At 43.2% G+C, this 26,219-nt stretch overlaps 1 protein-coding gene across 5 annotated transcripts; it reads right to left on the reverse strand.

The window, feature by feature from the left end:
- Positions 1–6,747: 6,747 nt before the first annotated feature.
- Positions 6,748–26,178, reverse strand: C3H9orf43 (chromosome 3 C9orf43 homolog). 5 transcript variants are annotated; one of them, XM_055271399.1, is made up of 14 exons: positions 26,160–26,178; positions 22,773–22,972; positions 22,523–22,658; positions 17,259–17,316; positions 15,204–15,304; positions 13,823–13,859; positions 12,915–13,087; positions 12,090–12,240; positions 11,338–11,395; positions 11,000–11,070; positions 10,688–10,775; positions 8,199–8,275; positions 7,476–7,539; positions 6,748–7,266 (listed from the first exon to the last, which is right to left on the reverse strand). In XM_055271399.1, exons 2-14 carry the CDS (start codon positions 22,921–22,923, stop codon positions 7,052–7,054), a joined length of 1,380 nt encoding a protein of 459 aa, XP_055127374.1. In that variant the 5' UTR covers positions 22,924–22,972; positions 26,160–26,178; the 3' UTR covers positions 6,748–7,051. The 5 variants fall into 5 exon arrangements, with proteins under 5 accessions (XP_055127374.1, XP_055127375.1, XP_055127373.1 ...); XM_055271400.2 differs by lacking the exon at positions 26,160–26,178 and adding an exon at positions 25,726–26,051 and having other exon boundaries at positions 22,773–22,925; XM_055271398.2 differs by lacking the exon at positions 26,160–26,178 and adding an exon at positions 25,726–26,049 and having other exon boundaries at positions 22,773–22,987.
- Positions 26,179–26,219: the final 41 nt, after the last annotated feature.

Genomic DNA, 26,219 nt, shown 5'->3' on the forward strand with positions numbered 1-26,219 from the left:
AGGAAAAGAAGAAGAAGAAGAAGAGGAAGAGGAAGAGGAAGGAGAAGAAGAAGAAGAAGAAGAAGAAGAAGAAGAAGAAGAAGAAGAAGAAGAAGAAGAAGAAGAAGAAGAAATAATAGGCAATCTGAATAGGCTTATATCAATAAAGAGATTGAACGAATAATCATAAAAACTACCCACAAAGAAAAGCCCAGCTCCAGATTGCCTTACTGGTAACTTCTACCAAACATTTAAAGAATTAATATAAGCCGGGCGCGGTGGCTCAAGCCTGTAATCCCAGCACTTTGGGAGGCTGAGGCTGGCGGATCACGAGGTCAGGAGATCGAGACCACCCTGGCTAACACGGTGAAACCCCGTCTCTACTAAAAATACAAAAAAAAATAGCCGGGCGTGGTAGCGGGCGCCTGTAGTCCCAGCTACTTGGGAGGCTGAGGCAGGAGAATGGCGTGAACCCGGGAGGCAGAGCTTGCAGTGAGCCAAGATCGTGCCACTGCACTCCAGCCTGGGCGACAGAGCAAGACTCTGTCTCAAAATAAAATAAAATAAAATAAAATAAAATAAAATAAAGAATTAATATAAGGCCAGGCATGGTGGCTCACGCCTGTAATCCCAAAACTTTGGGAGGCCGACGCAGGCAGCCACTTGAGGAGTTCAAGGAGGGCCTGGCCAACATGGGGAAACCCCATCTCTACTAGAAAATGTAAAAGTAAGCCAGGCGTGCTGGTAGACACCTGTAATCCCAGCTACTCAGGAGGCTGAGGCAGGAGAATCACTTGAACCCAGGAGGCAGAGGTTGCAATGAGCCAAGACCACACCACTGCACTCCAGCTTGTGCAACCGAGCAAGACTGTCTCAAAAAAGAAAAGAAAAGGACTAATAACACCACACTCCTCACAAACTCTTCCAAAAAACTGAAGAGAAAGAAACACTTCTCAACTCCTTCTATGAGGCCCTCATACCAAAACTAAAGACATCACAAGAAGACGACAGATCAATTTCTTTCTGATATGGATGCAAAAAAATCCCAGCAAATTGAATCTAACAGCACATAAAAATAAGTAGACAACATGATCAAGTAGGATTTATCCCAGGAACACAGATTGGCTTAACATCAAAAATTCAATTAATGTAATATACCATATCAATAGAAGAAAAACCAGCCGGGCACAGTGGCTCACGCCTGTAATCCCAGCACTTTGGGAGGCCGAGGTGGGTGGATCACGAAGTCAAGAGATTGAGACCATCTTGGTCAACCTGGTGAAACCCCATCTCTACTAAAAATACAAAAATTAGCTGGGCGTGGTGGCACATGCCTGTAGTCCCAGCTGCTTGGGAGGCTGAGGCAGGAGAATCACTTGAACCCAGGAGGCGGAGGTTGCAGTGAGCCAAGATTGCACCATTGCACTCCAGCCTGGGCAACAGAGTGATACTCCGTCTCAAAAAAAAAAAAAAAAGAAAAGAAAAACTAAAAATACATGATCATCACAATATCACAATAGATGCAGAAAAAGCATTTACAAAATCCTATGCCTTTTCGTGATTAAAAACAAACAAACAAACAAAAAAAACAAAAAAACACACACGCACTCAACAAACTAGGCATAAAAGGGAACTCAAGACTGGGTATACTGTGGCTCACACCTATAATTCCAACAGTCTGGGAGGCTGAGACAGGAGGATCACTTCAGCCCAGGACTTTGGCAACATCGCAAGACCTTGTCTCTACTAAAAATAAAAATAAAAAAATTAACAAGGCATGGTGGTGCACTTGTGGTCCCAGCTGAGGTGGGAGGATCACCTCAGCCCAGGAGGTCGAGGTTGCAAGCAATGAGCTATAATTGTGCCACTGCACTGCGGCCTGGGCAACAGAGTGAGACCCTGTCTCAAAAACAAAAAAAAAAAAAGAAAAAGGAAAAAGGTAGTGCCAAGCATGATGGCTCATGCTTGTAACCCCAACACTTTGGGAGGCCAAGGCAATAGGAGCACTTGAGCCCAGGAGTTCAAGACCAGCCTGAGCAACAAAGTGAGACCCTATCTCTACAAAAAATACAACAAAGTAGCCAGGCATGGTGCCACACACCTGTAGTCCCAGCTACTCAGGAGGCTGAGCTGGGAGGATGGCCTGAGCCCTGGGAGGTCAATGCTGCAGTGAGCCATGATGGTGCCACTGCACTCATGCCTAGGCAACACAGTTTGTGAAAAAAAGAAAAGAAAAGAAGGAAGGAAGGAAGGAAAAGAAAAGAAAAAGAAAGAGAGAGAGGGGAAGGAAGGAAGGAAGGAAGGAAGGAAGGAAGGAAGGAAGGAAGGAAGGAAGGAAGGAAGGAAGAGAGAAGAAAAGAAAACAGGGAACTCAATATAATAAAGTGCTCCCATGAAAAACTCCAAGTGAACATCATACTTAATGGTGAAAGACTGAATGCTTTGCCCTAAGATCAAAAATAAAACAAGGATGTCTACTCTCTTCATTTCTATTCAACATTGTACTAGAGGTTCTAGCCAGGACAATTAAGCAAGAAAAAGAAATTAGAAGCATGAAGATTAAAAAGAAAGAAACAAAACCTCTCTATTTGCAGATGATATAATCTTGTATATAGAAAATCCTAAGAAGAGCTTCCAGATAGCTGAACACATGGAGATTCCTGGAGGATGCCGTGCCCAGGGAACGCATGGAAGCCCCTTCCCCCATACCTCGACCTACACATATCTTCATCTGTATCCTTTGTAGTATAATAAACCAGCAAGTGGGCAGGTGCAATCTTAGTTCCTGCTGGATGAAAGGAATGATAAGCCAAAAACGAGTTGGGCTGCATGTCAGAAGGCATCTTTCCCCACTTTGCCTGCAGGAGCATCACATTAGAAAAACACACTTCACTCATGAAGGGGAAGCCTCAGGACCATGTGACCACCCTGAAGTCATCTTGACATGTTAGGGATGAATTTAGAAGAGGATAGTGATGGGGTTCAGGACATGTAACCCCAAAACCCCTTGGCATTTGAAAACACCAGGAAGGTCAGAAAACACCAGGAAGGTCAGAACCAGGAAGGTCACTCTCATCATTCCCTCTTCTCATCATTTCCTCTTCTCCCCAAAACAAGTTTCTCATTTTGAGAGGGACCCTCCCTATACCTAAAGGAAAGAAATATCCTTAGCTCTGAGGACACAAGGGACACAAAGAAGAATCTGCACAAACACGCCTTGCTAAGTTCCCCCAGTTTATTACCATTAGATCATACTCTTTTGTCCTCCAATCATACTTCTCCACAACTGTCTACTCTTCATCAAACAGCATAAAAATACCCAGGTCTCCCTGTGTTTTTGTCTTCACTTCCATAGGAAGGCTCCCATGTCATGTAAAACTTATACTAAATAAATGTGTGTGCTTTTCTCTTGCTAATCTGTCCTTTGCTATAGATGTCTCTGTCATTAACCTAGCAATAAGTGAGAAAAGAAACCTTTCCTCTGTCCCCAACAACACTATCAATAAAGGCGAAACACTCCAAAAAAGAAAAAGAAAATAATAAGAAATCCACTAAAAAACCACCAAAACTAAATAACAAGGTAAGTAATGTTGCGGGATACACGATCAATATACAAAAATCAGGCAAAGATCATTATTGGCCACTAAGACCAGAGAAGAGACACCCAGACATTAAGGGCCTCCTGATGGAAGAATATAATACCATCTATGAAATTTTCTTGCAAAAAAAAAAAAAACAACAAAAACCATGAAGCAGCTTAAGCCTCTGGATCTAACAGTTTGCAGGAAATAAAGAAAATGAAGAAACGTGTTAAAAATCACCATGAGGGGCCGGGCGCGGTGGCTCACGCTTGTAATCCCAGCACTTTGGGAGGCCGAGGCGGGCGGATCACGAGGTCAGGAGATCGAGACCACGGTGAAACCCCGTCTCTACTAAAAAAAATACAAAAAATTAGCCGGGCGCGGTGGCGGGCGCCTATAGTCCCAGCTACTCGGAGAGGCTGAGGCAGGAGAATGGCGTGAACCCGGGAGGAGGAGCTTGCAGTGAGCCGAGATTGCGCCACTGCACTCTAGCCTGGGCGACAGAGCGAGACTCCGTCTAAAAAAAAAAAAAAAAAAAAAAAAAAAAAATCACCATGAGGCTACAACTGGCAAAATCAAGAACGTAGGAATCTACAGACCAAACAACCCAGTTTCTTCAGCAAGTACATTGCAAGAAAAGAAAAATGAAAAAGAAGAAAGTAGGACCTATAGATTAAAGAATTTTAGGGGCCAGGTGGCTCCCACCTGTAATCCCAGCACTTTGGGAGGCCAAGATGGGAGGATTACTGGAGCCCAGGAGTTTGAGACTAGCCTGGGCAACATAGCAAGACCCCATCTCTACAAATAATAATAAAAAAAAATTAGCCAGGCGTGGTGGCACATGGCTGGGGTCCCAACAATTTGAGGCAGGAGGATCACCTTAGCCCAGGAGGTCGAGGCTTCAGTGAGCTGTGATCGTGCCACTGCACCCCAACCTGGGTAACAGAGTGAGATCCTGTGTCAAAAAAAAAAAAAAAAGAAATTTTTGAGCATATCAACCAAATACAAGTTATGGGCCTTATTTGGATTCTAGTTTGAAGGTATCAACTGTGAAAAGAAATTAATAATAGAGGGAAATTTGAATTTGCCTGGATATTTGATATTAAACAGCTATGATTAATTTTTGTAGTTATTTTTAACACTTTTCTTTTAGAAGTGTATGCTGAAATATTTATGGATAAAATGACCTTTGATTCAAATAACCTTGTTCAGGATGGGGGTGTATGTATATGAAACAAGACTGGTCATAAATTGGTAATTCTTAGGTAATGGATACATGGGAGCTCATTAACTTTTGTATGTTTCCAATTTTCCTGATTATAAAAAACATGGAGCCAGCATCCCTGGGACCCACATTAATCAATTATAGAGGAAGACAGACAGCACACCAGGAAGGAGAGGAAATCAGACTCGGGTTAAATATGATGATGAATAACCTACCATTGTTTCTGATATGATGATGAATAACCTACCATTGTTTCTGGAGAATGAGGTGAGAGAACAGCAGAGTGGAATAATGAAAAGAGCTCTGACCTAGCACTAGGAGACCGAGATTCCAGCTCAGCCCCACTTCCCAGTTCATGAGCTCAGTCAAGACATATCCCGTCTCTGAGCCTTGATATCCTTACCTTTAAAATGGGGCTGTAAATTAATGATCTCTACATTGTGGGGTTAAATTCTTCCTCCTTAAAATTTGTCCCAAATGATGGCTCTGGGCAGTCCTAATGTTTTGCAGGACTCAGGATAAGTGTACAAAAACAGGTCTACTAACCATGTCTGAACATTTAAAAACTATAAATTAAGCTAACAAATCGTTAAATAAAACATGTTCTAACTTGCTACCTTGACCAGTATACCTTCATGATCTAGAAAGCCAGGTTCATTCAAAATCCACAGATTCCTTGAGGTTCCACACTAACATGCAGCACTAGAAGAACCAGCCCTCACTTCTCATCCCCATGATCCCATCCTTACTGGGAAAGGCCACAAATGCTGATACACACCAATCTATCTGTCCAAGCTCTGGGCACATCCCTCTCCAAATACCCTCCTCCTACCCCCTTGAACCAAGCAGCACACACACTGGTGGGATAGTCCACTCTTGGTAGGATGGACCCACAAAAGAGGCCTGCAGAAGCCATGGAAGTAGGCAAGAGGCCACTGGGCAAGGAATTCCAGGGTTCCAAATACCAGGAACAAAGTCTAAAAGGGGAGTCACAGACCCCAGCTAGGTGTACATCCACTTGGCTCTGCAGATTTCTCTGCCATGAGGGGCAGCACAGCCAGAACACCAGAGGACTTTCTAAAGTACGGGGCCAAGGGCCTTCCTTGCCCAGATCTAAGATACTGAATACATCAAAGTTTCATTATATTATTCTCTTTCCTTTTACGTAATTTTGAAATTTTTACTACATTAAATCTTTTTAAGGACTAAAACATGAAAAAAAAAACCCTCCAAAACCAAGTTAGAGGTTCCCTGAGACTGAAATTTTGAGCCTTTATGAGCATCACTGAAACTTTCCTCCAGACTCAGTTCCTTATAAACTAGAGCTTTTCGCCGGGTGCGGTGGCTCACACCTGCAATCAAAGCACTTTGGAAGGCTGAGGTGGGCGGATCACCTGAGGTCAGGAGTTCGGGACCAGCCTGACCAACATGAAGAAACCCCCGTCTCTACTAAAAATACAAAATTAGCCGGGCATGGTGGCATATGCCTGTAATCCCAGCTACTCAGGAGGCTGAGGCAGGAGAATCGCTTGAACCCAGGAAGCGGAGGTTGCGGTAAGCCGAGATCATGCCATTGCACTCCAGCCTGGGCAACAAGAACGAAACTCCATCTCAAAAAAAAAAAAAAAGAAAAAAAGAAAGAAACTAGAGCTTTTGGCTGGGCACAGTGGCTCATGCCTGTAATCCCAGCACTTTGGGAGACTGAGGAGGGAGGACTGCTTGAGCCTAGCAGCTTAAGACCAGCAGCACAATGAACATTATTTGATAACGATGTAGATCCCATCTCCAAAAGAAACCATTTCTAGGGAATGAGAGAAAAATCTAGGGAGCATCATGGCAGCTCCCATGAGCCAAATTCAGCCTCCTACAACTGGAAACCTTTCAGAGCTTCAGAGATGAGTGACCCAGAAAACAGATACCAAGAAATATCTTTCCCTTCCTCCTAGAAACAGAAAATGAGTCTTTTGATTGAGAAGCAGTTGTGTTCAATCACCAAAATTATTCTGACCCTAATGGAAAAGAAATAATCTAAATTTAAAAGGGCTGGGGATTTTTCGCCTACATTTATTTTAGAGGCAAGTAGAGGTGAACAAAGAAAACGGAATCCCTAAGCTCAGAGCTCAGGCCCTGGTAAAGGCTCCAGAGAGCAAAAGCCCCTCTCCTCTTGCCCTTATGTGAAATGTTGCTGCCCTCAGGATACCAGCCATCCCGCTTTGGAACACAGCTGCCCCAGGGGATGCCTTCAGCCTATTCCTCCAGAGGCTTCTTACTCTGCCCCAGAGGACTGGTCCTCCTCATCCTCATCATCAGTGTCCTGAAGAATCCTAAGTAGTTTGAGCTCGGAGTTCCAGCCTGTTCTAGCCATAATTTCTGAAAAGTTAAAGGAGATCTTCTTTTGCCTGGCAGCCTGGGCTTCTGGCACAGCTTCCACCGGAGCACTAATGTCCTTGTTAGTGGGTTCTGTTTCATACAATTCAGGACCTAAAAGAAGATGCAGTCATTAATTGCACCTGTAAACTCCTCTCAACTACAACAAATGGAGGACAGAAAAGGAAAAATGGGGTGTTTTTTAGGACTTCTCTGAGATAGAGGAAGTGTGCCATCAGGGAGGTAAACTATCCTGGTCAACACAGGTTCAACTCTCCCTCTCCTCAGTCACTTACTAAGGTTGCTCTACTCTAGTAACTTACTTTTTACACTGTGGTGGAAATCCGCATGGTCATAGTAGTCCATCTTTGGTCTCTCTGTGGAATCCTGAAATTCATTGGGGTAGAAGGAAATTTGAATCAAGACTTTAGGAAACTAAAAGGATTTTTCTAAAAGATGCTTTTCTTGGAGAAATTAACATCTAAGATGAGCCAGAGACCCACCTCTTGGGACTGAAGAGGAGCTTGTATTACACGTTCTTTGCCCTCTGTGCTGTCCAAATGAACCTAGAACCACTCCTTCCCATTCCCTGCAGTCAACTAAGGGCAGACGGCCTCCAAAGATGGCTTCCAACAATTCCTCCCATTCCGGTATGCACATGCTGTTCCTCCCATCAAGAGATAGGGCCTATTTCTTCTCTTATTTACTCTCTGGGATGGACTTGCGACTTCTTTGGCCAAGAAAATATGGCAGAAGTAACACTGTTTTAGTTCCAGGCCCATCCCTTAAGAAACTGCTTTCATGAGACTACTATGCTATCAAAAAGCCCAAATAAGCCACACGGAGAGGCCTCAGGAAGGAAAACCAGCAACTTGGCCAACAGCCTCAGCCCAGCTGCATTAAGTGACCTCAAACAGAATAACAACTGTCCAGTCAACCCACAGAATCACTAGAAATAACAAATCACCATGGTTAAGCTTTGGGGTTGTTACATAGTAATAGATAACTGAAACTGGGTCCTAGCAGAGGCCTTGGTACACTCTCACCTGTTTCGAAGTGGTTTCTTTTTCCATCTGCTGCTGCTGCTTCATGTCACTGTTCTGACCTGGCAGAGTTCTGTAACCTAGTAACCAAAGAGTCCATTCAATCTTCCTCTTATTGGCATATCATACCCTATTTTGGGGCTTCTAGGTGACCCCTACTCTACAAGTGACTCCGCATCCAGGAAAAGACCTTGATAGCAGGTAAAACATAGTTAGACCTTCTGAGTTCTACTTGAGATTCTGCTCACCTGGGACTGTAACTTTATCTATTACAGAATTAGAGATTATGCTCAAGTGTGTGTTAAAAGACCCAGGATTCCTCCAAGAAACCCTTATCTACTTTTTCACAGTGTATGAATACTCCTCTTACCAGAATGTGACTCATCTTCTTGCACCATGCCTCATGTACCCACAAACAAAGCAAAAACAAAAACCTCTAGTTTTATGTTTCTCTTGCATCAGCTGCTTCCCCAACTAGTCCCTAGGTAGATTCATTCATTCTTTTCTCAATCTCCCTTTCCCTAAACAAACATCTTCCAAGCTGCCACCAGAGGTATTATGCTAAATTATAGCATTTCCATCGGCTCCCTACCAGCACTGGTTCTTACCTTAGCTGTACACTGGGAGAACTGAAGAGCTTTAAAAAACAAACAAGCAAAAAACACTGAGGCCTAGTTCCTACCACCAGAAATTCTGACTTAATAGCTGGGACACAGTCTGAGTATTAGAGTTTTAAAAGCTTCTTGGCCGGGCACAGTGGCTCACGCCTGTAATCCCAACATTTTGGGAGGCCAAGGCGGGCAGATCACCTGAGGTCGGAGGAGTTCGAGATCGACCTGACCAACATGGAGAAACTCCTTTTCTACTAAAAATACAAAAACTTAGCCAGGCGTGGTGGCGCATGCCTATAATCCCAGCTACCTGGGAGGCTGAGGCAGGAGAATTGCTTGAACCCAGACCCAGAAGGCGGAGGTTGTGGGGAGCCAAGATCGCACCATGGCACTCCAGCCTGGGCAACAAGAGCGAAACTCCATCTCAAATAAATAAATAAATAAAAGCTTCACAATTGGTCTTAGTGTACAGTCAAGGCAGAGCACCACTGGCCTGGATGATAAAGGTCAAATGACTTAACAGTCCATACAAGCCCCTGCCTACCTCTTTGGCGTGATAGACCACTCTCCCTTAAATACCCAACCCCACAACCACACTCAACTGCTCAGTATTTCCTGAGCAGCTATGATCCTCCTAGATGCCTTTGCACAGGCTATTCCCTCTCAAGAGTTCTTTTCCATATCAGGAAAACTCCCACACATACTCAAGAGCCAATGCAAAAATCATCTCTTCCGTAAAGCCTTTCTCAACTCAGTGAGGACAGGCCACTGCTCTATGAACATGACTCACAGAGGCACCCCAGTCACCCAAGCAAAACTGCTCCTATTGGAGGCATTGGGAAGGGGTAAAAAAGGCACCAGAACGGAATTCAGGGGAGTGGTAGCGGTCACCCTAGATGGAGTGCTACCCTTGGATACACCACCTCCTGCCCAGGGCCAAGCCCTGATTCTGTCCACCTCTGATAAGAAGGGCAGGAACCTTCTAACCTTCAGGTTAGAGCAGATCATTGGCATCAGACAACTAAGTGAGATGGGAAGGAAAGCAAGAGGGCAACATCCTTCTCAGGAAACCTCATCTCAGCCCTCCCAGTGCCTCAGGACTGGAGAGCTCTTTCTGATGATTAAACAGTTGTTTTCATATTAAAGTCAGCAATGTCCAGTCTGAGAAGGGCACAACGATCCTCCAAAGTTTGGGGGGATTCTTTCTCCCTCCTCCCATTCTCCACTCAAGCTGAAAAATTTTGCAGGGATGGGGTAAGTATATGCCTGAGCTCAGACATAATAAGGACTCCAAAAAGGGGAGATGTCCATTCTTGTGTCCAGCATGAGCACCGGAGCAAAAGAACTGCCTGACAAGAGTTGGCTCCCTGACTCTTGGATGGGGCTAGACAACGTGTTGATTTTAACGTGAGGCTCCAGAGACTCTCCACCTTGTGGCAGGAAGGTTAGGGGGCCCCGGAGCTCTGCTTCCTTAGAACTCTTTTGGGGTTCTAGTGAGGGGCCCCACCTCTCCCTGCCTCATTGGACAATGGGCCCTCAGGGTTTTCTCTTCAATAACCTGGGCTTGCTCCTCTCCTGATCCTCAAAGTGCTCTGCCTTTTCTAAGGTAGAACCTGAGGAAAAGATGACTGTGATTCATGTTCATGGTCATCTTTCAAGCCCTCATGTGAAGCAGACATCTGGCTCAGCTTGTTTGTTTAGCAAATTTATGAGGGAAGGATGGTGCATGAGAGACCAGAGAGACTGAAGCATTCCAAGAAACTCTGAGTGCCTGACAAAGGCAGGTCTCAAAATGACAAGAGCTTGTTTAGCTTTTCCTGCCCTCAGATACCTACCCCTCAGGGATCCTATCACCCCCAACCAGGCATATATTCCCCTTACCATAGAGAGGGTCATGAACAGTGGTAACTGGATGTTTATGTGAAGTGCTCTGGCTCCCTGGATCACTCTTGGCTTTCTTTTTAGCCTCCTGAAACCCACAACAGGAGGAACAAATTAGGATTTTTGGAAGGAAAGAAAACTTTTTTCAAAAGGAATATCAAAAAGAAGGAATTTAACATCTACAACCAGACAAGAACTTTATATCTATAACCTGATAGAAAACAAGGAGACTCCCACCTTTCATACATCCCTTCCCATTCCAGGCTGTAGCTACCTCTCCCAGTCCCAGCAAGCCCCTCACTGCCACTCTACCTGTTTCTTAATAGGTGTTTTCACCTTCCTCTGTTGCTGCTGCTGCTGCTGCTGCTGCCGTTTCCTGTAACCTGGTGACCAGAGAGCCAGACTGATCCTCTTCTAACAGCCCCCTCTCTCCCACTGGAATGCCTGCTGTGCCTTCCTTCACAATGGTGACTCCCTGGTAAGGACTAAGCCAGAGGGGCTGCTTCCTGAAACTATTGTTTCCTGAGTTCTACATGTGACCTTGTATGACTGTGGCCACAAATATAACTGAATTGGACCATGTTAAAGTATGAGAAATGTGGGCTAACAGAAAACGGTGCTTAGAGATCCAGCAGCAACAGCAAATCTACCTTCTGTCTTCAGGTTATGTAATTTCTTCAAACGTTCAGGATACTGCAGTGCTGGTCTCTGGAGAAAGAAAAAAGAAAAAGAAAAGCTCTACTGCAGGTCTTTCCCTTTCTCCAAATGTATCCCCCAAACGCGTTTATTCATCCAGTCCACAAGCACATTTTAAGAACCCAGTGTTTTGCAGCATTGTACCGGGGCTACGGAGGAAGGGAAAAGGTGTGGGGAACAAAGTGCAGAAGAAATAGAGAACATGGCCAGGCATGGTGGCTCATGCCTGTAATCCCAGCACTTTGGCAGGCTGAGGTGGGCAGATCACCTGAGCTCAGGAGTTCGAAACCAGCCTAGGCAACATGGTGAGACCCTATCTCTACAAAAAATTAAAAATTAGCCAGCCATGGTGGCGCACACCTGTAGTCCCAGCTACTCTGGAGGCTGAGGTGGGAGGATGGCTTCATCCCAGAAGGTCAAGGCTGCAGTGAGCCATGATCAACCACTGCACTCCACCCTGGGTGACAGAGTGAGACCCAGTCTCTCAAAAAAGAAAAAATAAAAAAGAAATAGAGAACATTGCTCTCTCAACACTTCCCCATCGACTGGCTTTTACCTATATAGAGCCCAGCCTTCTCTGGGGCTTGGGTTCAGAGTGGAAAGGCAGAAGAGAGATAAGGAATAGAATGTCAACTCTTCCATATTTGAGGAGAGATGGGTTTGAATTTTCACATAGGCTTCTTCCCTGCTGCTTCCTGGCTCTTACTTCCAGGGTGAGGCGGTGTATAGATAGAAACATCTTAGAAGAAATTGCACTGTCAGGTCGGTTCTTTTCCAAGGGAATATTCTTTTTCATCATGGCCAATTTTATCTTCATCTCCGGACAGAGCATGGTTTGTTTTCCACCTGACAAAAGTCTGAAGGGGACAGAGGACAGCCAGACAGTCAGCAACAGCTCTTCCTGGAAAGCATGGCTGAGGAGAAAGAGATGTAAAGGGCTCCAAGAAATCTCCACTTTGGGTCTGAAAAGGCCTGTACCAACAAGTGCTCATTTGGTAACACCTTTCTGATGCAACTACGATCATCATGGCTGCATATACTCAGTGCTGATTCTATGTCAGGCTCGTGTGCTTTTACAACACCTTACAACACCTGAGAACAGATATTCCCACTTTGCAAATGAGGAAAATGAAGCTTTAAGAGGCTAAATACATTACCAAAATTCATAAAGCCAGTTAAGTTTCAATGTAAAATTCAAAGGTCATCTCACTGCAGACCACATATTCTGCCTATCACTTATTCATAATTCACCTATAAAAAGAAGAGAGTGACAGTGCCTACCTCCTAGTGCAAATTTAAATGAAAGTACATGTGATGTGCCTAGCACAGGGCCGGGCAAATGGTAAGTGTGACAAATGGTGGTGGTTATGAAGGTCATCCTTGCCTGTTGGTAAGTCTAAGAGTTCAGTAAACAAATTGGGGTGATAGTTTTCTCCTAGTCCTACTCAGAAAAAGCACACTGTTTAGACCCATCCCAGCTTCAATAAAAAGCAGGTGCTCTGGCTCTCCCACAGACCTACATGATACTTACTCCTTCAGTAGACCCTGAGGTAACGCTTCGGATTGAGCCCAGAGAGGTAGGAAATCTGAACTGAATTGTTCAGACAATTGTACTGGGGTTGGGGGAGGCACAATCATCCCTGGTGTTCCTACTCGTGTTTCTGCGGACTGATTTCCAGAGAGACCCAGAAATGACTTGCTTTTCTGGAAGAGAAACAATGGAAAGAATTCTCCAAAGCACTCTTTTTAGCCTAGTCCTTTCCAACAACATTCTAGCCTCTCAACACTACCCTGGCATGTACTCCAGCCATGGTTGCCTCCTCTGAATGATGAGGGCCGCCGCATGTTTCCCTCTCAAGCTCCCAACTCTATTGTATTCAGATCATACAGGGATTCGTTGTTTTGTTTCATTTTCCAGAAAGGTCATTCATTTATTCACTCAACAAACTGAACAAAAATTTATTGTCTAATTATGTGTCAAGCACAGGGCTAGGGATGGGGATTCAGCAATGAACAAAATGAACCAAGACACTGCTCTCATGGACATAGCAGTCTTACAGTGACTTATCCAAGGTCACATTTATCCATAAATGGTACAATTAGAATTAGAAGCCCAGGTCTTATAACTCCTAGTCCATTGAAATTCTATCTCATCACATTGGGGATTCGTTTTTAATTGACCAAAAACTCCCCCTGAACACACAACAGTTCCCCCTATTATCTCAAGGTGCTCTTCATCACCCTACAGGGAGGAGACAGAAAAAAGGAGTCTCTGAATAGAGAATGGTTTGGTTAATTATTCCTGAAGAAGGGTTTTCTTTAGCAGATTTGGATCATTTCAGGAAAGAACGGGGGTAAGGTGGAGGAGACCTGAAAGGAAAACAAAATAAACTCTACATAGCAATATTATAAAGGTTTGCACAAAAACATCAAACTCACCACTGCCGAGTTCTTTCTTTTCTTCTTCCCATGCTGGCTGGAGAAAAACAAAACAAAACAAAACATGCTTCTCAGCTGGACTTGAAATAAGAATAAGCACAACTTATTCCCAGATATCTTAAACAGAAGCTCCAAGGATATTTGTGAATGATGACTACAAAGATTCCTATCTTTGATCAGTACTCAAAGATAGCTGGTTGGGAACCCAGCAGTAACTGCTGCCCAAGTACCTTCTGCTAAAAAGACCCCCCATCCTCATATCTAAATTAGGTTTCCCATTATTCTCTCAGGCAATCCAGTTATCTACTTTCATAGCATGAATCCAAATTAGAAATGATATATGTAGGTGTGGTTATGTCTGTAATGGCTGACTCCCCCTGACAAGGCTCCAACAGGACAGGGACCAAATCTATTTGGTTCACTAAATCCTCACTGCTTGACACAGAGATGTTTCGTAAGAAGTATTTTTTGCTCTGACCTCTTCCTCCTTGCCTGGGACATGGATATGGCAGCTGGAGCTCTAGTAGCCAACTTATACCTTAAAAGCACCCATGAAACTCCTTAGAAGTTGGAATCCATGGGCTAAGGATGATGGCCCAAAAAGCTAGAAGGAGCCCTGGTTTCTAATTATCTCACGGAGCTCACATGCCCTAGCCTGCCTACTTCTGAGCTTCTTTCACACGAAAGGAAATAAACCCTTAGGGTTGTTTTTCATTTGTTTATACCATATATACACACACACAAATGCATATAGAGAGAGAGAAGCACTCACAGGATTATTTTTTAAAAAGAAAAACAAAATGAAATAAAAGGAAATTCTTAAGTTTCATCATCTCTAAATGTCACTTAAGAACCTGAAAGCCTCAAGGATCAGGAAAGAAGAACCAAACACTTTCCCCATGGTTGTCAATATTAGCAAGCCTTTGGGCCTTCACCAAATGATCTTTGTCACACTCTTTTTTGTACACAAGTCCTATATGCTATTGCTTTTGTACACTGTACTAGGCCCTGGGGTTGAGAACAGAGATTCACATGCTTCACTGAGAACTTTTTCACTTGTTGCCAGTGGCTAATAAGAAAAACGAAGAGAGAGTATTTACTTCTTAGTCAAGCCTTATAAGTAAGTTGAGCCTTATCTTGTATGCTATTTACTGCCATGTAAAATTTGATATGGAGAAGTCCCACAGCATGAATCTCAAAATGCATTACATTAAAATTCCAGTGTAGCAAAAGGCAGATGCAAGAGACCACGACCTTCTCTGCTTGGCCTCCTGCTACTTGCAATGAGCTGGCTAAATGGGAGATCACAAAAAGGAGGCCTGCAGAAGACATCAGGGATTTATAGAGTCAAAGTCCTCTGAGTTCCGGATATGATACTCACCTCACATGTATCTCTGTTTCTTCTGGGATCCACAACACAACCATATTTTTAACATCTTCAGGGCAGGGAAGTTGCGTCTCATTCAAATTCAACACTGGAAGCTAAGAGAAAGATATAAAGCCTATGTATGGCTTGAGGTGCTAAGCTCCTATATAAGATTAAGGATATGCTAGGCAAAGAGTTTGGTGGCACAGAAGATGATTTTAAGTTTCCCATCTCCAAGACATCTTCATAATATTCTCCCAAAAAAAAAAAACAGACTACTCCATCAAATATCAGTATAGGTATCCGCAAGAGTGATACCTCTTGCTTATTAATAAGCAAATAATCTCCCCTGCTTCCCTGTGCCATTAGGGTAGCATTTAGCAGCTCCCAATCTGATCCCATATGAGGGTGCCCTGGGGCTTACCCACAGTGACATTACTTATCCTGCCCACTCCACTCCAAAGACTTAGATCCTGCAGACATTACAATCTGCAGTTTGGGAGCAGGAAGAGAACTGATAGAAACAGAAGGAAGGTGTTTTCTTTTACAGTCTGACTACAATTATAGGCATTTATATAAAAGTCAAAGGCTAACTCTTCTCACATTTAGCTATTTAGAATCCTAGAACACTAGTGCTCAAGGAAATCTTGTAAATCACCTAGTCCATATTCCTGGTAAGATACACACACGAAAAAACTATTCAAAATAAGGTTGTCCCTGTGAAGACAAACTGATGGACTTGGAGGTAATAGGAGAGATTCCTTTTCATTATAAATCCTTTAATGCTTTTTGAATTTAAAAATCATGTTTATACATTATCTCTTCAAATAATTAACTTAAAATAATTTAATCTAGGCCAGGCATGACAACTCATACACTTTGGTAGACAGAGGTACGAGGATTGCTTGATGCTGGGAGTTTGAGACCAGCCTGGGCAACATAGTGAGACCCTGTTTCTACAAAAAGTTTTTAATTAGCCAGGTGTTGTGGTGGTGTGTGCCTGTAGTCTCAGTTACTCAGGGGTCTGAGGCAGGAGGATGTTTGAACCCAGGAGTTTGAGGCTACACTGAGCCATGATCATACCACTGCACTCCAGCCAGAGAGACCCCGTCTCTTAAAATAATAATAATTATTATTGTTGTTATTATTATTTAATCTAATCCTCTTGTTCTAAAGAAATCAAAGAGGTAAAGTGATTAGTCAACTCATCCATTCAAAACCACCTACCATCTCAGTTTCTTATACTCTCCACTACACATGATATTGAAAAGTGAAGCATCTCAAGAAAAAAATAAAAGGCATCCAGTAGGACAGCAAAGAATAGTAAATCTCTCTTTACCATAGCTAAGTAGGAAGGTTTTTTTTTCCTAAAGTTCTAATTTAGTTCTACCCCTAACTAGTTGTGTGCTTTAGCTAATCACTTCCCATCTCAGTTTCCTCACCTGCAAGATATATAAGATAGACTGTGGTCTATCAGACCACTGTAGAGTTTTTCAAACTGCAACTGCAACTTATTCATAGGTCATAAAATCAAATTTTTTGAATCACAGACCACATTGTTTAAAAATGAAATAGAATAAAACAGAATAGGACAGAAAATATTAGAGTACATAACTCATAGTTAGGGTAAGGATTGTTCCATGATATTTGTGTTGTAAAATCTATTTCTTACTGTAGATCATAGCTAAACAGTTTGTAAGTTATCAGATGAGATGATCTTAAGGCCTATCTGGGTCTGCCATTCCAGCATTCCAGTTTCCCTGATTATGAGATGACAGTATTTACTGAGCAGCTGAACATATTCTATGCAGGATAGAGACAGAAAATTCTCACCTACACCAAACCTATACAAATAGATCCCACTGGCTTCTAGGATTTCTGAAAACAATATGGCATGTAGATAGCACAGAGTCTAGCATACAGTAAGGGCCCAATAATAGATGGTTACTATCAACATTACTATTCAGATTATAGTCCTCCCGAGGAATAATTTCAAATAAAGGCAGAATAGTTTATTTCCACTAGTAAAGAAAAAATGTTGAAGAAGTACTTTTAAAATCTGTGACTTACTTTGGGAAGTCTATTAGTACAGTTGATCAAACTTTTGTCAGGTAAACCCTTCGGAGGCCTAAAAAATGGGTTCCACACATAAAACAGAAATACAAAAGACTTATTGGAATGATAACGTTAGTTCTATGAGGAAATCCTTCTACTTATCTACAGAAAACCTTGGGCTTACCAAATGAATGTAGGATCTCACCATATCCTTAAGTTTTGTTTGTTTTTCCTGGAACAGCTCCTAAACAGACATTGCACACTGCAAATACTTCACAACTATTTGTCCCATCCAACAGAATTCATAGCCTACTCTTCTCTCCAGCTAGAGACAGTTACATCGCCATCAATAAAAGTTTATTAAGTACTTTGATGTAGATGCTCAAAATATGTTAAATAAACAAAATGCGGTATATACATGCAATAGAATATCATTCAGCTTTTAAAAGTCATGAAATTCTGATACAGTAGTCCTTTATCCATGGTTTCACTTACCCACAGTCAACTATGGTCTGAAAATAGGTGAGCACCTATAAGTAAGGTATCTTGAGAGAGAGAGAGAGACCACAAGAGACGATATTCACACCATGGGTTTTTATCACAGTATATTTTAATTGTTCTACCTTATTGTTGTTAATGTCTTACTGTGCCTAACTTATAAATTAAACTTTACCATTGGTATGTATGTATATGTAAAAACACAGTAAATATAGAGTTTGGTACTTTCACAGTTTCAGGCATCCACTGGGGGTCTGAGAATATATTTCCTGCAAATAAGGGGGGACTACAGTATATACTACAACACTGGAAACATTACACTATGTGAAATAAGCCAGACACAAAAGGACAAATGTTGTGTGATTCCGCTTATATGACGTACTTAGAACAGGCAAGTTCATAAAGACAGAAAATAGAATAGAGATTACCAGGGGCTGGGAAGAGGAGGGAATGGGGAATTGCTGTTAATGGATACAGTTTTTGTTTGACATGATGAAAACATTCTGGAAATGGATAGTGCTGATGGATGTACAACATTGTGAATGTACTTAATGCCAATGAATTTTACACTTAAAAATGGCTAAAATGGTCAATTTTTGTTATGTATATATTTACCACAGTAAAAAACTCATATCCTTATGTTTTAATATCACTTGCTATTTTTATTATTTTTTAAAAGACATGTTACATGCATGGATGAATGAATGACGTAAAGGGGTAAATGATAAAGACGTTTAGGAATGATAGTGGAATTTAAAAACAAAAAAAAGATAAAGACCTAACACTCAGCCTGCTTTATGAAGTCCTACATGACACAGACTCCTGCTTCCTGTTTCTACTGCAGCTCCCCAGCCTCATCTCTGACCACTCTTCCATTCCTGCTCTACGTTCTAGGCACAATGAACTATTTTCCTGATACAGATAGAATTTCCTCTTGCCTCCAAGCCTTTGCATATGCTATTCCTATGGTTTAGAACTCGCTTCCTGCCAACCTCCCACCTACAACCCCCATTTCACTAGACTGCTCAGACTTCCAGTCTAGGCACAGATGCCACTTACACAGAAGACAGTGCCCTGGCTTGGGAACCCTTTCTAGTGTTTCCACACACCAGGGGGCGGTCCTCTTATGACACTCATCATACGGCCTGCTTATTTCTTTGCCTCCCCAACTAGGCTGAAAGTCCCTTGAAGGTAAAGACTGTATGTTGTTTACTGTTGTATTCCAGCATTCACCACAGTGGCCCCCACTAAAATACAGTTGTGAATTGAATGACTAAACAAATATCATGGCCTTTGCTTTCAAAGGGCCTAAAATCCAGTTGGACAAACAGGAGATAAACATAAAAATATCAATAAGCATGTCAGGGACTAAAGTACTGGGGGTAGTTTGGAAGAGAGAGTATAAGAGGCTAGTGGGAAATGAGGAAACTCAACCTTGGCAGAAGAAAAGGACCATATTCTCTCAATCAACAAATACTTATTATGTTTCCACTATATGCCATGCATTGTTGAAGACATAGGAGACAGAGCAGCCAACAAAAGAAACATATGGTCCCTGCTCTTGTAGGGACTGACATTCTCATGAGAGGCGGCAAACAAATAAAAAAAATCATTTCAGATCAGAAGAACTGAAGAAAAATGATGCTTGGTTAAATGACGATGAGGGTGTAAGGAAATTTTAAATAGACTGGTTGAGGAAGACTTCTGGGAAAAAGCAACATTTAAGCTTAAACTCGAATGACCGAAAGGAATTAGCTGGAAGGATCTAGGGCAGTATTTCTCAACGAGGGGGCAATTTTGCCCCCAGGGGACATCTGGTAACGTCTGGAGGCATTTCTGGTTGTCATAACTGGAGGTAGGGTACTATTAGTATTCAATGGGTAGAGGCCAGGGAAGTAGCTAAAATAAGACAGCCCCAAGGGACAAAGAATTATCTGGTCCAAAATGTCAATGGTGTTTAAAAAATAAAAAACAAACAAACAAAAAAAACCTAGTTGAGAGAAAAAGTGTTCTACTCAGAAGAAACGGTAGGGCCGTAAGCCCTGGGGTGGGAGGTGTGGCATAGATGAGGAATTGAAAGAGCAGTGTGGCCAGAGCCTACTCAAAAAGGAAGTGAGAAATGCGAGATGAGGTCCAGTAGGAAGGCCAGATCTCGTAGGGCCTTACAGGCCAGGAAAGGTACTTAATGAAGTGACAGGAAGGAAGAGGGCCTTTACAGTTTAGGAAACTGCATGACAGAAAAGCACAATCAAAAAACCAGTCTCGCACGGAGGAAAAGTTGGTGTTCAAGAAGAGAGGACTCTGATTAGAGGAGCCAGACAGTAAAGAGAGAGCCCACCAGTCCAGAGTTGGGAGGTTTGAGTCTGTTCTCTAGTAAACAAAGTTCTGATAAAGGAGCTTTTCAAGCAAGGAAATGAACAAAGCAATATTTTCAGAAGATTAATCTGTTGGCCATATGTAAAATAGCTTCCAGGAGAAAAGGCAGGGAAATCAGTTCAGAAGCCACTGCAAAAACCCACCATGTCATGAGGGACAGGTCTCTGACAGAGAGTGTGAAGCAGAAAGCAAGACACACTGAAGGAAGAAGGCGTGGAAACAGGGAAATGACTAGAGGAGGCAGCTCTCTCACAGCGCTGCACTATACACGGCGGGCATGGCAGGGGCGGAGTGCATCCCTGGGTATGAATGTGAAGCATATCATAGGTCCTGACTGAGAAACACCACTGTTTAACCGAGTTAAAGTCCTAGAGAACATGAAAATAGTCATACCTCTTCCTATACTATTGTTAGCCAAAGAGAAATCATCAGGGGCTACTTAAATGGAACAGGAGAAAAGAAACTACTATAAGAGCCACCACTGGTGCTTTGATTCCAGGTAACAAAGTCTTCGAATTTTTTAAGCCTAAGTTTTCCACAGATACCTGTCCCTTGGTTTCATGTATCAGCAAGCACGCATTGGGTACATAGACATTGTAGGAGACTCAAGAAAAGAAAAAAAAAAAAGCCACTGCTTTTTCCTTTAGGAGCTTACAAATAGTTTCATACCTAAAAATAAAATATTATTATAGAAAGACAGAGGCCGGGCATGGTGGCTAATGCCTGTAATCCCAACACTCTGGGATTAGGATAATCCCTTTATGTTATTCATTCATCCATGCATGTAACATGTCTTTTTAAAAATAAGAAAAATAGCAAGTGATATGAAAATATAAGGATATGAGTTTTTTGCTGTGGTAAATATATACGTAACAAAAATTGACCATTTTAGCCATTTTTAAGTGTACAATTCATTTGAGCTCACGAGTTCGAGACCAGCCTGGGCAACATGGCGAAAACCTGTCTATACAAAAAACCCAAAAATTAGCCGGGAGTGGTGGCGTGTGCCTGTGGTCCCAGCTACTTTGGAGGCTGAGGCTGGAGAATCACTCGAACCCAGGAGGTGGAGGTTGCAGTGAGCCAAGATGGTGCCACTGTACTCCGGGCTAGGCAACAAAGTAAGACCCTATCTCCCACCAAAAAAAAGGAAATAGAAAGATAGGGTTGGGCATGGTGGCTCACACCTGTAATTCCAGCACTTTGGGAGGCTGAGGCGGGTGGATCACTTGAGGTCAGGAGTTTGAGACCAGCCTGGCCAACATGGTGAAACTCCATCTCTACTAAAAATATAAAAATCAGCCACGCATAGTGGTGCACGCCTGTAATTCCAGATACTCGGGAGGCTGAGGCATGAGAATTGCTTGAACCTGGGAGACAGAGATCGTGCCATTACACTCCGGCCTGGGTGACAGAGTGAGACTCTGTCTCAAAAAAGAAAAAAGAAAGACCGGCATATATGGACACCTTTCTGTCCATACATACAGATGCTGATAAGATGGGCTGAATTGTGTCCTCCCAAAATACATCTGTTAAAGTCCCAACTAGTACTTCAGAATTTGACTGTATTTGGAAATATGGTTTTTTAAAAAGTTACTAAGGTAAAAATGAAGTCACATGAGGGGGCCCTAACCCAGTAAGACTGGTGTCCTTGTAAGAAGAAATTAAGACACAGACGCACAGAGGGAAGACCATGTTAACACATAGGGAGAGGGGCTCAGTATGGTGTCTCATGCCTGTAATCCCAACAATTTGGGAGGCCAAGGCAGGAGGATCACTGGAGGCCAGGAGTTCAAGACCAGCCCAGGCAACAAAGCAAGACCTCGTCTCTAATAAAACTAAAAAAAAAAAAAAAAAAAATTAACCAGGCATGGTGGTGCACACTTGTAGTCCTAGCTACTTGGGAGGCTGAAGTGGGAGGATCACTTGAGCCCAGAAAGTTGAGGCTGCAGTGAGCTATGATCGTACCATTGCACGCTAGTCCAGCCTGGGTGACAGGGTAAGACCCTGTCTCAAAAAAAATAAATAAAAAGGACACAGGGTATAAAAAATTACCATCTACAAACCAAGAGTGGTCTCAAAAGCAAACAGTCTTGGCAACACCTTGATATTGGACTTCTAGCCTCAAGAATTATAAGAAAATAAATTTTGTTGTTTAAGGCACCCAGTCTATGGTATTTTGTTATGACAGCCCTACCAAACCAATATACCTCCCAAATTAACCAATTCCTAGAGCACAAGCAGGAAGAGTTTCTTTCTGTTTCCCACTGCCTATTCACCACTTCTTTAACCCAATTGGTATTTTCTTTTTAATCTAGCTTTCTCAAAGTATACTAATGGGTAAGGAAAATCATAATCCAGAATTTTGAGACAATAGGCTGTTAAAGGTAGATTCCATGATAATTTACCTGCCATGAAATTTGGAGTAAAACTTTGAACTCCGAGACAATAAAGAATGGGCCTTAGTAAAGGTACATTCTGGTAAATGACGAGGTGCAAAGCAGGAATCTGAGATGTCTACCACAGTGAGCACTGGGAGTTTATCTAAGAAGGCAGACCAGAAGAAAACATGTTAACCTGCTGCCTGGAGAAAGGGAGCCACATACATAAATACATTAAGGACCTCGTGAGGGAGAGGGCAGAAGCTGGCTAATTCACCTTCAGCATCCAGGGGAGTTTTGCAGGATGAGCCGAGGATTCGAGGATGGCCCCTCTCAATGCGGCGGATAGTTGCCCAGCATTGTGGGTGCTGACAAACAGCCAAGCCACAGGTGGTTTCATCCCACTGGCTCTCATCTGGCAAGTCCATAGCTAAAAATGGTTTAGGCCAAAGGCCAACCCTGTAGCATTCTGGTCCTCTGGAAAATCAACAACTACATAATTAGGGAGTATTATACATTAGCAATACAGTCCAGATCTTAATTTGAACTCACAGTATAAAATATTTCTATTGAACCTATGTAGGTAAATGATGGCTACAAAATAATTAAAGATTGGGTAACAAGCAAGAACGAAAATATCTCAGCATAAAGTAGAATGGCAAGAGTTTGAGAGCAGAATGACTTCAGGTCTCCTAATTGGCTATTTAATAGCTGAGTGACCTGGGATTTAACCATTCTGAGCCTGTTGCCTCCACTGTAAAATGAGGATAACCTTATTTCACAGGGTCATTATAAAAATTAGTTAATGGATATTAAAAGCCTGGCATATTGGTCCAAATAAATATTTGCATCCTTTCCTTTACCTTTGTTAGTCATCAGGGAGAAGACACCACCATCTCCAAAAAGCATTATCAAATTATGACCAAAGTAGTCACAGAAGTGTCTTAGAAGGCCCAAACTCCTGGAAGACGTTTCATTTTTCAATGTGCTTCAGTTCCCATGCAGGCAGATAAAATACCCACCAGCAATGAATGTGTTTGCTCAAATAGCAAATCACTAGACACTCCTAGTTACAATCAGAGGCCATTAGCTTTTCATTCACTGGCCATATGGCCTTTGACAAGTGACTTCACACCTCCCTCTCCAGTAGGGGGAGGGGTCCTGACTTGGTGTCTCAGGTCTGTAATCACAGCACTTTGGTAGGCCAAGATGAGTTACCCCCTCTCTACAATAAATAACAAATAAAATAAGCAGAAAGAGGGGAATCCCTAAGTAGGATTGCAGAAGCATTAAATGAGATAATGTACTTTTATTCATGGGAGGTGTTCAATAAATATTATCATCTTTTCCTTTCTGGAGGTGTTTTAGGCAATCACTAACTACCACCTTATCCCTAAGAACTTTTTAAGGACAGTGTCCATTTCTTTCTTTTATTCAACACATTTATTGATTACTAAATATGTGAGGGGAACTGCTTTGGACATGAACAGTAATAAACAAACTCCCTGTTCTAAACAGTTTTATAATTTAGATCAAAGATAAACTATCAGCCTGGGATTGCACCTGGCCTATTACTTGTTTTGTTTCGCTGGCACTTTGAATTAATTTTAAAATTGAAATAGCCCACAATGTCCAGATTTCTGGCTTTTAGGGACCAAAATACTTGACAACACTGGGCCCAATTCCAGTGAAGAGCAACTGACTAGCGCTGAACAGCCCTGACGGTTTCAGCCAGGTCTATTCTATCCAAGCGGAGTTCCCCCACCAGACCTTATGGTCTCTAATTGAAGCACTTTCAGTTGCCATTTATCATAGCATTTGCTCTTTTTTTTTTTTTTTTTTTGAGACGGAGTCTCGCTCTGTCGCCCAGGCTGGAGTGCAGTGGCACGATCTCGGCTCACTGCAGGCTCCGCCCCCCGGGGTTCCACCATTCTCCTGCCTCAGCCTCCCGCGTAGCTGGGACTACAGGCGCCTGCCACCTCGCCCGGCTAATTTTTTGTATTTTTAGTAGAGACGGGGTTTCACCGTGTTAGCCAGGATGGTCTGGATCTCCTGACCTCGTGATCCGCCCGCCTCGGCCTCCCAAAGTGCTGGGATTACAGGCGTGAGCCACCGCGCCCGGCGCAGCATTTGCTCTTTTGTTTTAAAATATTTCTCTATAATCAGGCTTCTATCGAAAGCAGGAAAACTACAGGGCGACTTGGGACTGCATGCTTGACGGGAAAAAAAAAGCAGCATTAATTCTCAGTGGGAGGCTGGGCGCGGTGGCTCACGCCTGTAATCTCAGAACTTTGCAAGGCTGAGGGCGAATCACTTGAGCCCTGGAGTTCGAGACCAGCCTGGGCAACATGGGGAAACCCTGTCTCTACGAAAAATACAAAAAATTAGCTGGGTGTGATGGAACGCACCTGTAGCCCCAGCTATTCGGGGCTGAGGTGGGAGGACCACCTAAGCCAGGGAGGTCGAGGCTACAGTGAGCCGAGACCGTGCCGCTGCACTCCAGCCTGGGGGACGCAGTGAGATCCTGTCAAGAAATTTTAAAAATTAAAAAATAAATAAAATCAGTGGGAGTGAGAATTTCTACGAACTTAATATAAAAATAACTTAAAAACAACTTAAAACGCCATTGCGCCGGGCGCGGTGGCTCGCGCCTGTAATCCCTGCACTTTGGGAGGCCGAGGCGGGCGGATCACGAGGTCAGGAGATCCAGACCATCCTGGCTAACACGGTGAAACCCTGTCTCTACTAAAAATACAAAAAAATTGGCCGGGCGTGGTGGCGGGCGTCTGTAGTCCCAGCTACTCGGGAGGCTGAGGTAGGAGAATGGCGTGAACCCGGGAGGCGGAGCTTGCAGTGAGCCGAAATCGCGCCACTGCACTCCAACCTGGGCGACAGAGTGAGACTCTGTCTCAAAAAAAAAAACCAAAAAACAAAAAAAAAAAACGCCATTGCAAAACCTTGAGAATGGTTTTAACTGGAAAAGATGTATGATGAACAATTTAACTGAAAAATAAATACAATTTTAACACGGTTTTTGAAAGCGAATGTGATGTTGCATTCTTCTTACAACGAAAAGGCTGCTTCTCGCCCTTTCGTTACCTGCCCAGCCCGAATTGACTCCTGAGACCTAATCAGGCGCATCTCTATATGGCCAGCATTATCCCTGGGCTGCCTAAATAGTTCGCGTTAAAAACAAACAACAACAACAAAATCTAAATAACACTCAGTACCATTATTACAAAGGTGTGAACGGCGAAAAGATTAAAAATGAACATCAACTTCGGTAGAGATGGAAAAAGATTGCCCGCTCCGTTCCAGGAAAGAAAAAAGAAAGTGGGAGAATCTGATCACGACGGGCTGAGGTCCTGTGAAAGCAAAGCAGATTCCAAACCGCTTAGGCTTGCTAAATCAAGTGGTAAAACGTAGCCCCTTGCCGCGCGGTGAGGAGATTAACGGACCCGGCGGGCCAGAGCCTGCCTCGCGTCCTAAAGGGACCCGCCCAGCCGAGTCAGCCACGCCTTCGTCTCCCACACGCTACGCCCGGCCGCGCCGTCGCCAAGCAGCGGCGCAGAGCACCATGGGAAACGGACGGAAGCTCCATTGAGCCAAATAAGTTGGTGAGAAGGTTCCCGACGCGGCGATGGCGAGAAGCAGAGAAATGGACCTGGGGAGGGGCGTGCGGGATGCGGTGGGGTTGGATGGAAGCCTTGGCGGGCCAAAACCA

This window comes from Symphalangus syndactylus, chromosome 3, assembly GCF_028878055.3.
Source record: "Symphalangus syndactylus isolate Jambi chromosome 3, NHGRI_mSymSyn1-v2.1_pri, whole genome shotgun sequence".
Lineage (NCBI taxonomy): Eukaryota > Metazoa > Chordata > Mammalia > Primates > Hylobatidae > Symphalangus > Symphalangus syndactylus.

What these genes read in the sequence shown, in the direction of transcription:
- C3H9orf43 (XM_055271399.1), bottom strand. Translation starts at nt 22,923, where the DNA reads ATGGACTTGCCAGATGAGAGCCAGTGGGATGAAACCACCTGTGGCTTG. An exon ending in GAAACAGAGATACATGTGAG is followed by an intron (nt 13,860 to 15,203) that starts GTGAGTATCATA and finishes GTTTTTCTCCAG; the next exon opens with CCAGCATGGGAAGAAGAAAA. An exon ending in AAACACCTATTAAGAAACAG is followed by an intron (nt 10,776 to 10,999) that starts GTAGAGTGGCAG and finishes TGTGGGTTTCAG; the next exon opens with GAGGCTAAAAAGAAAGCCAA.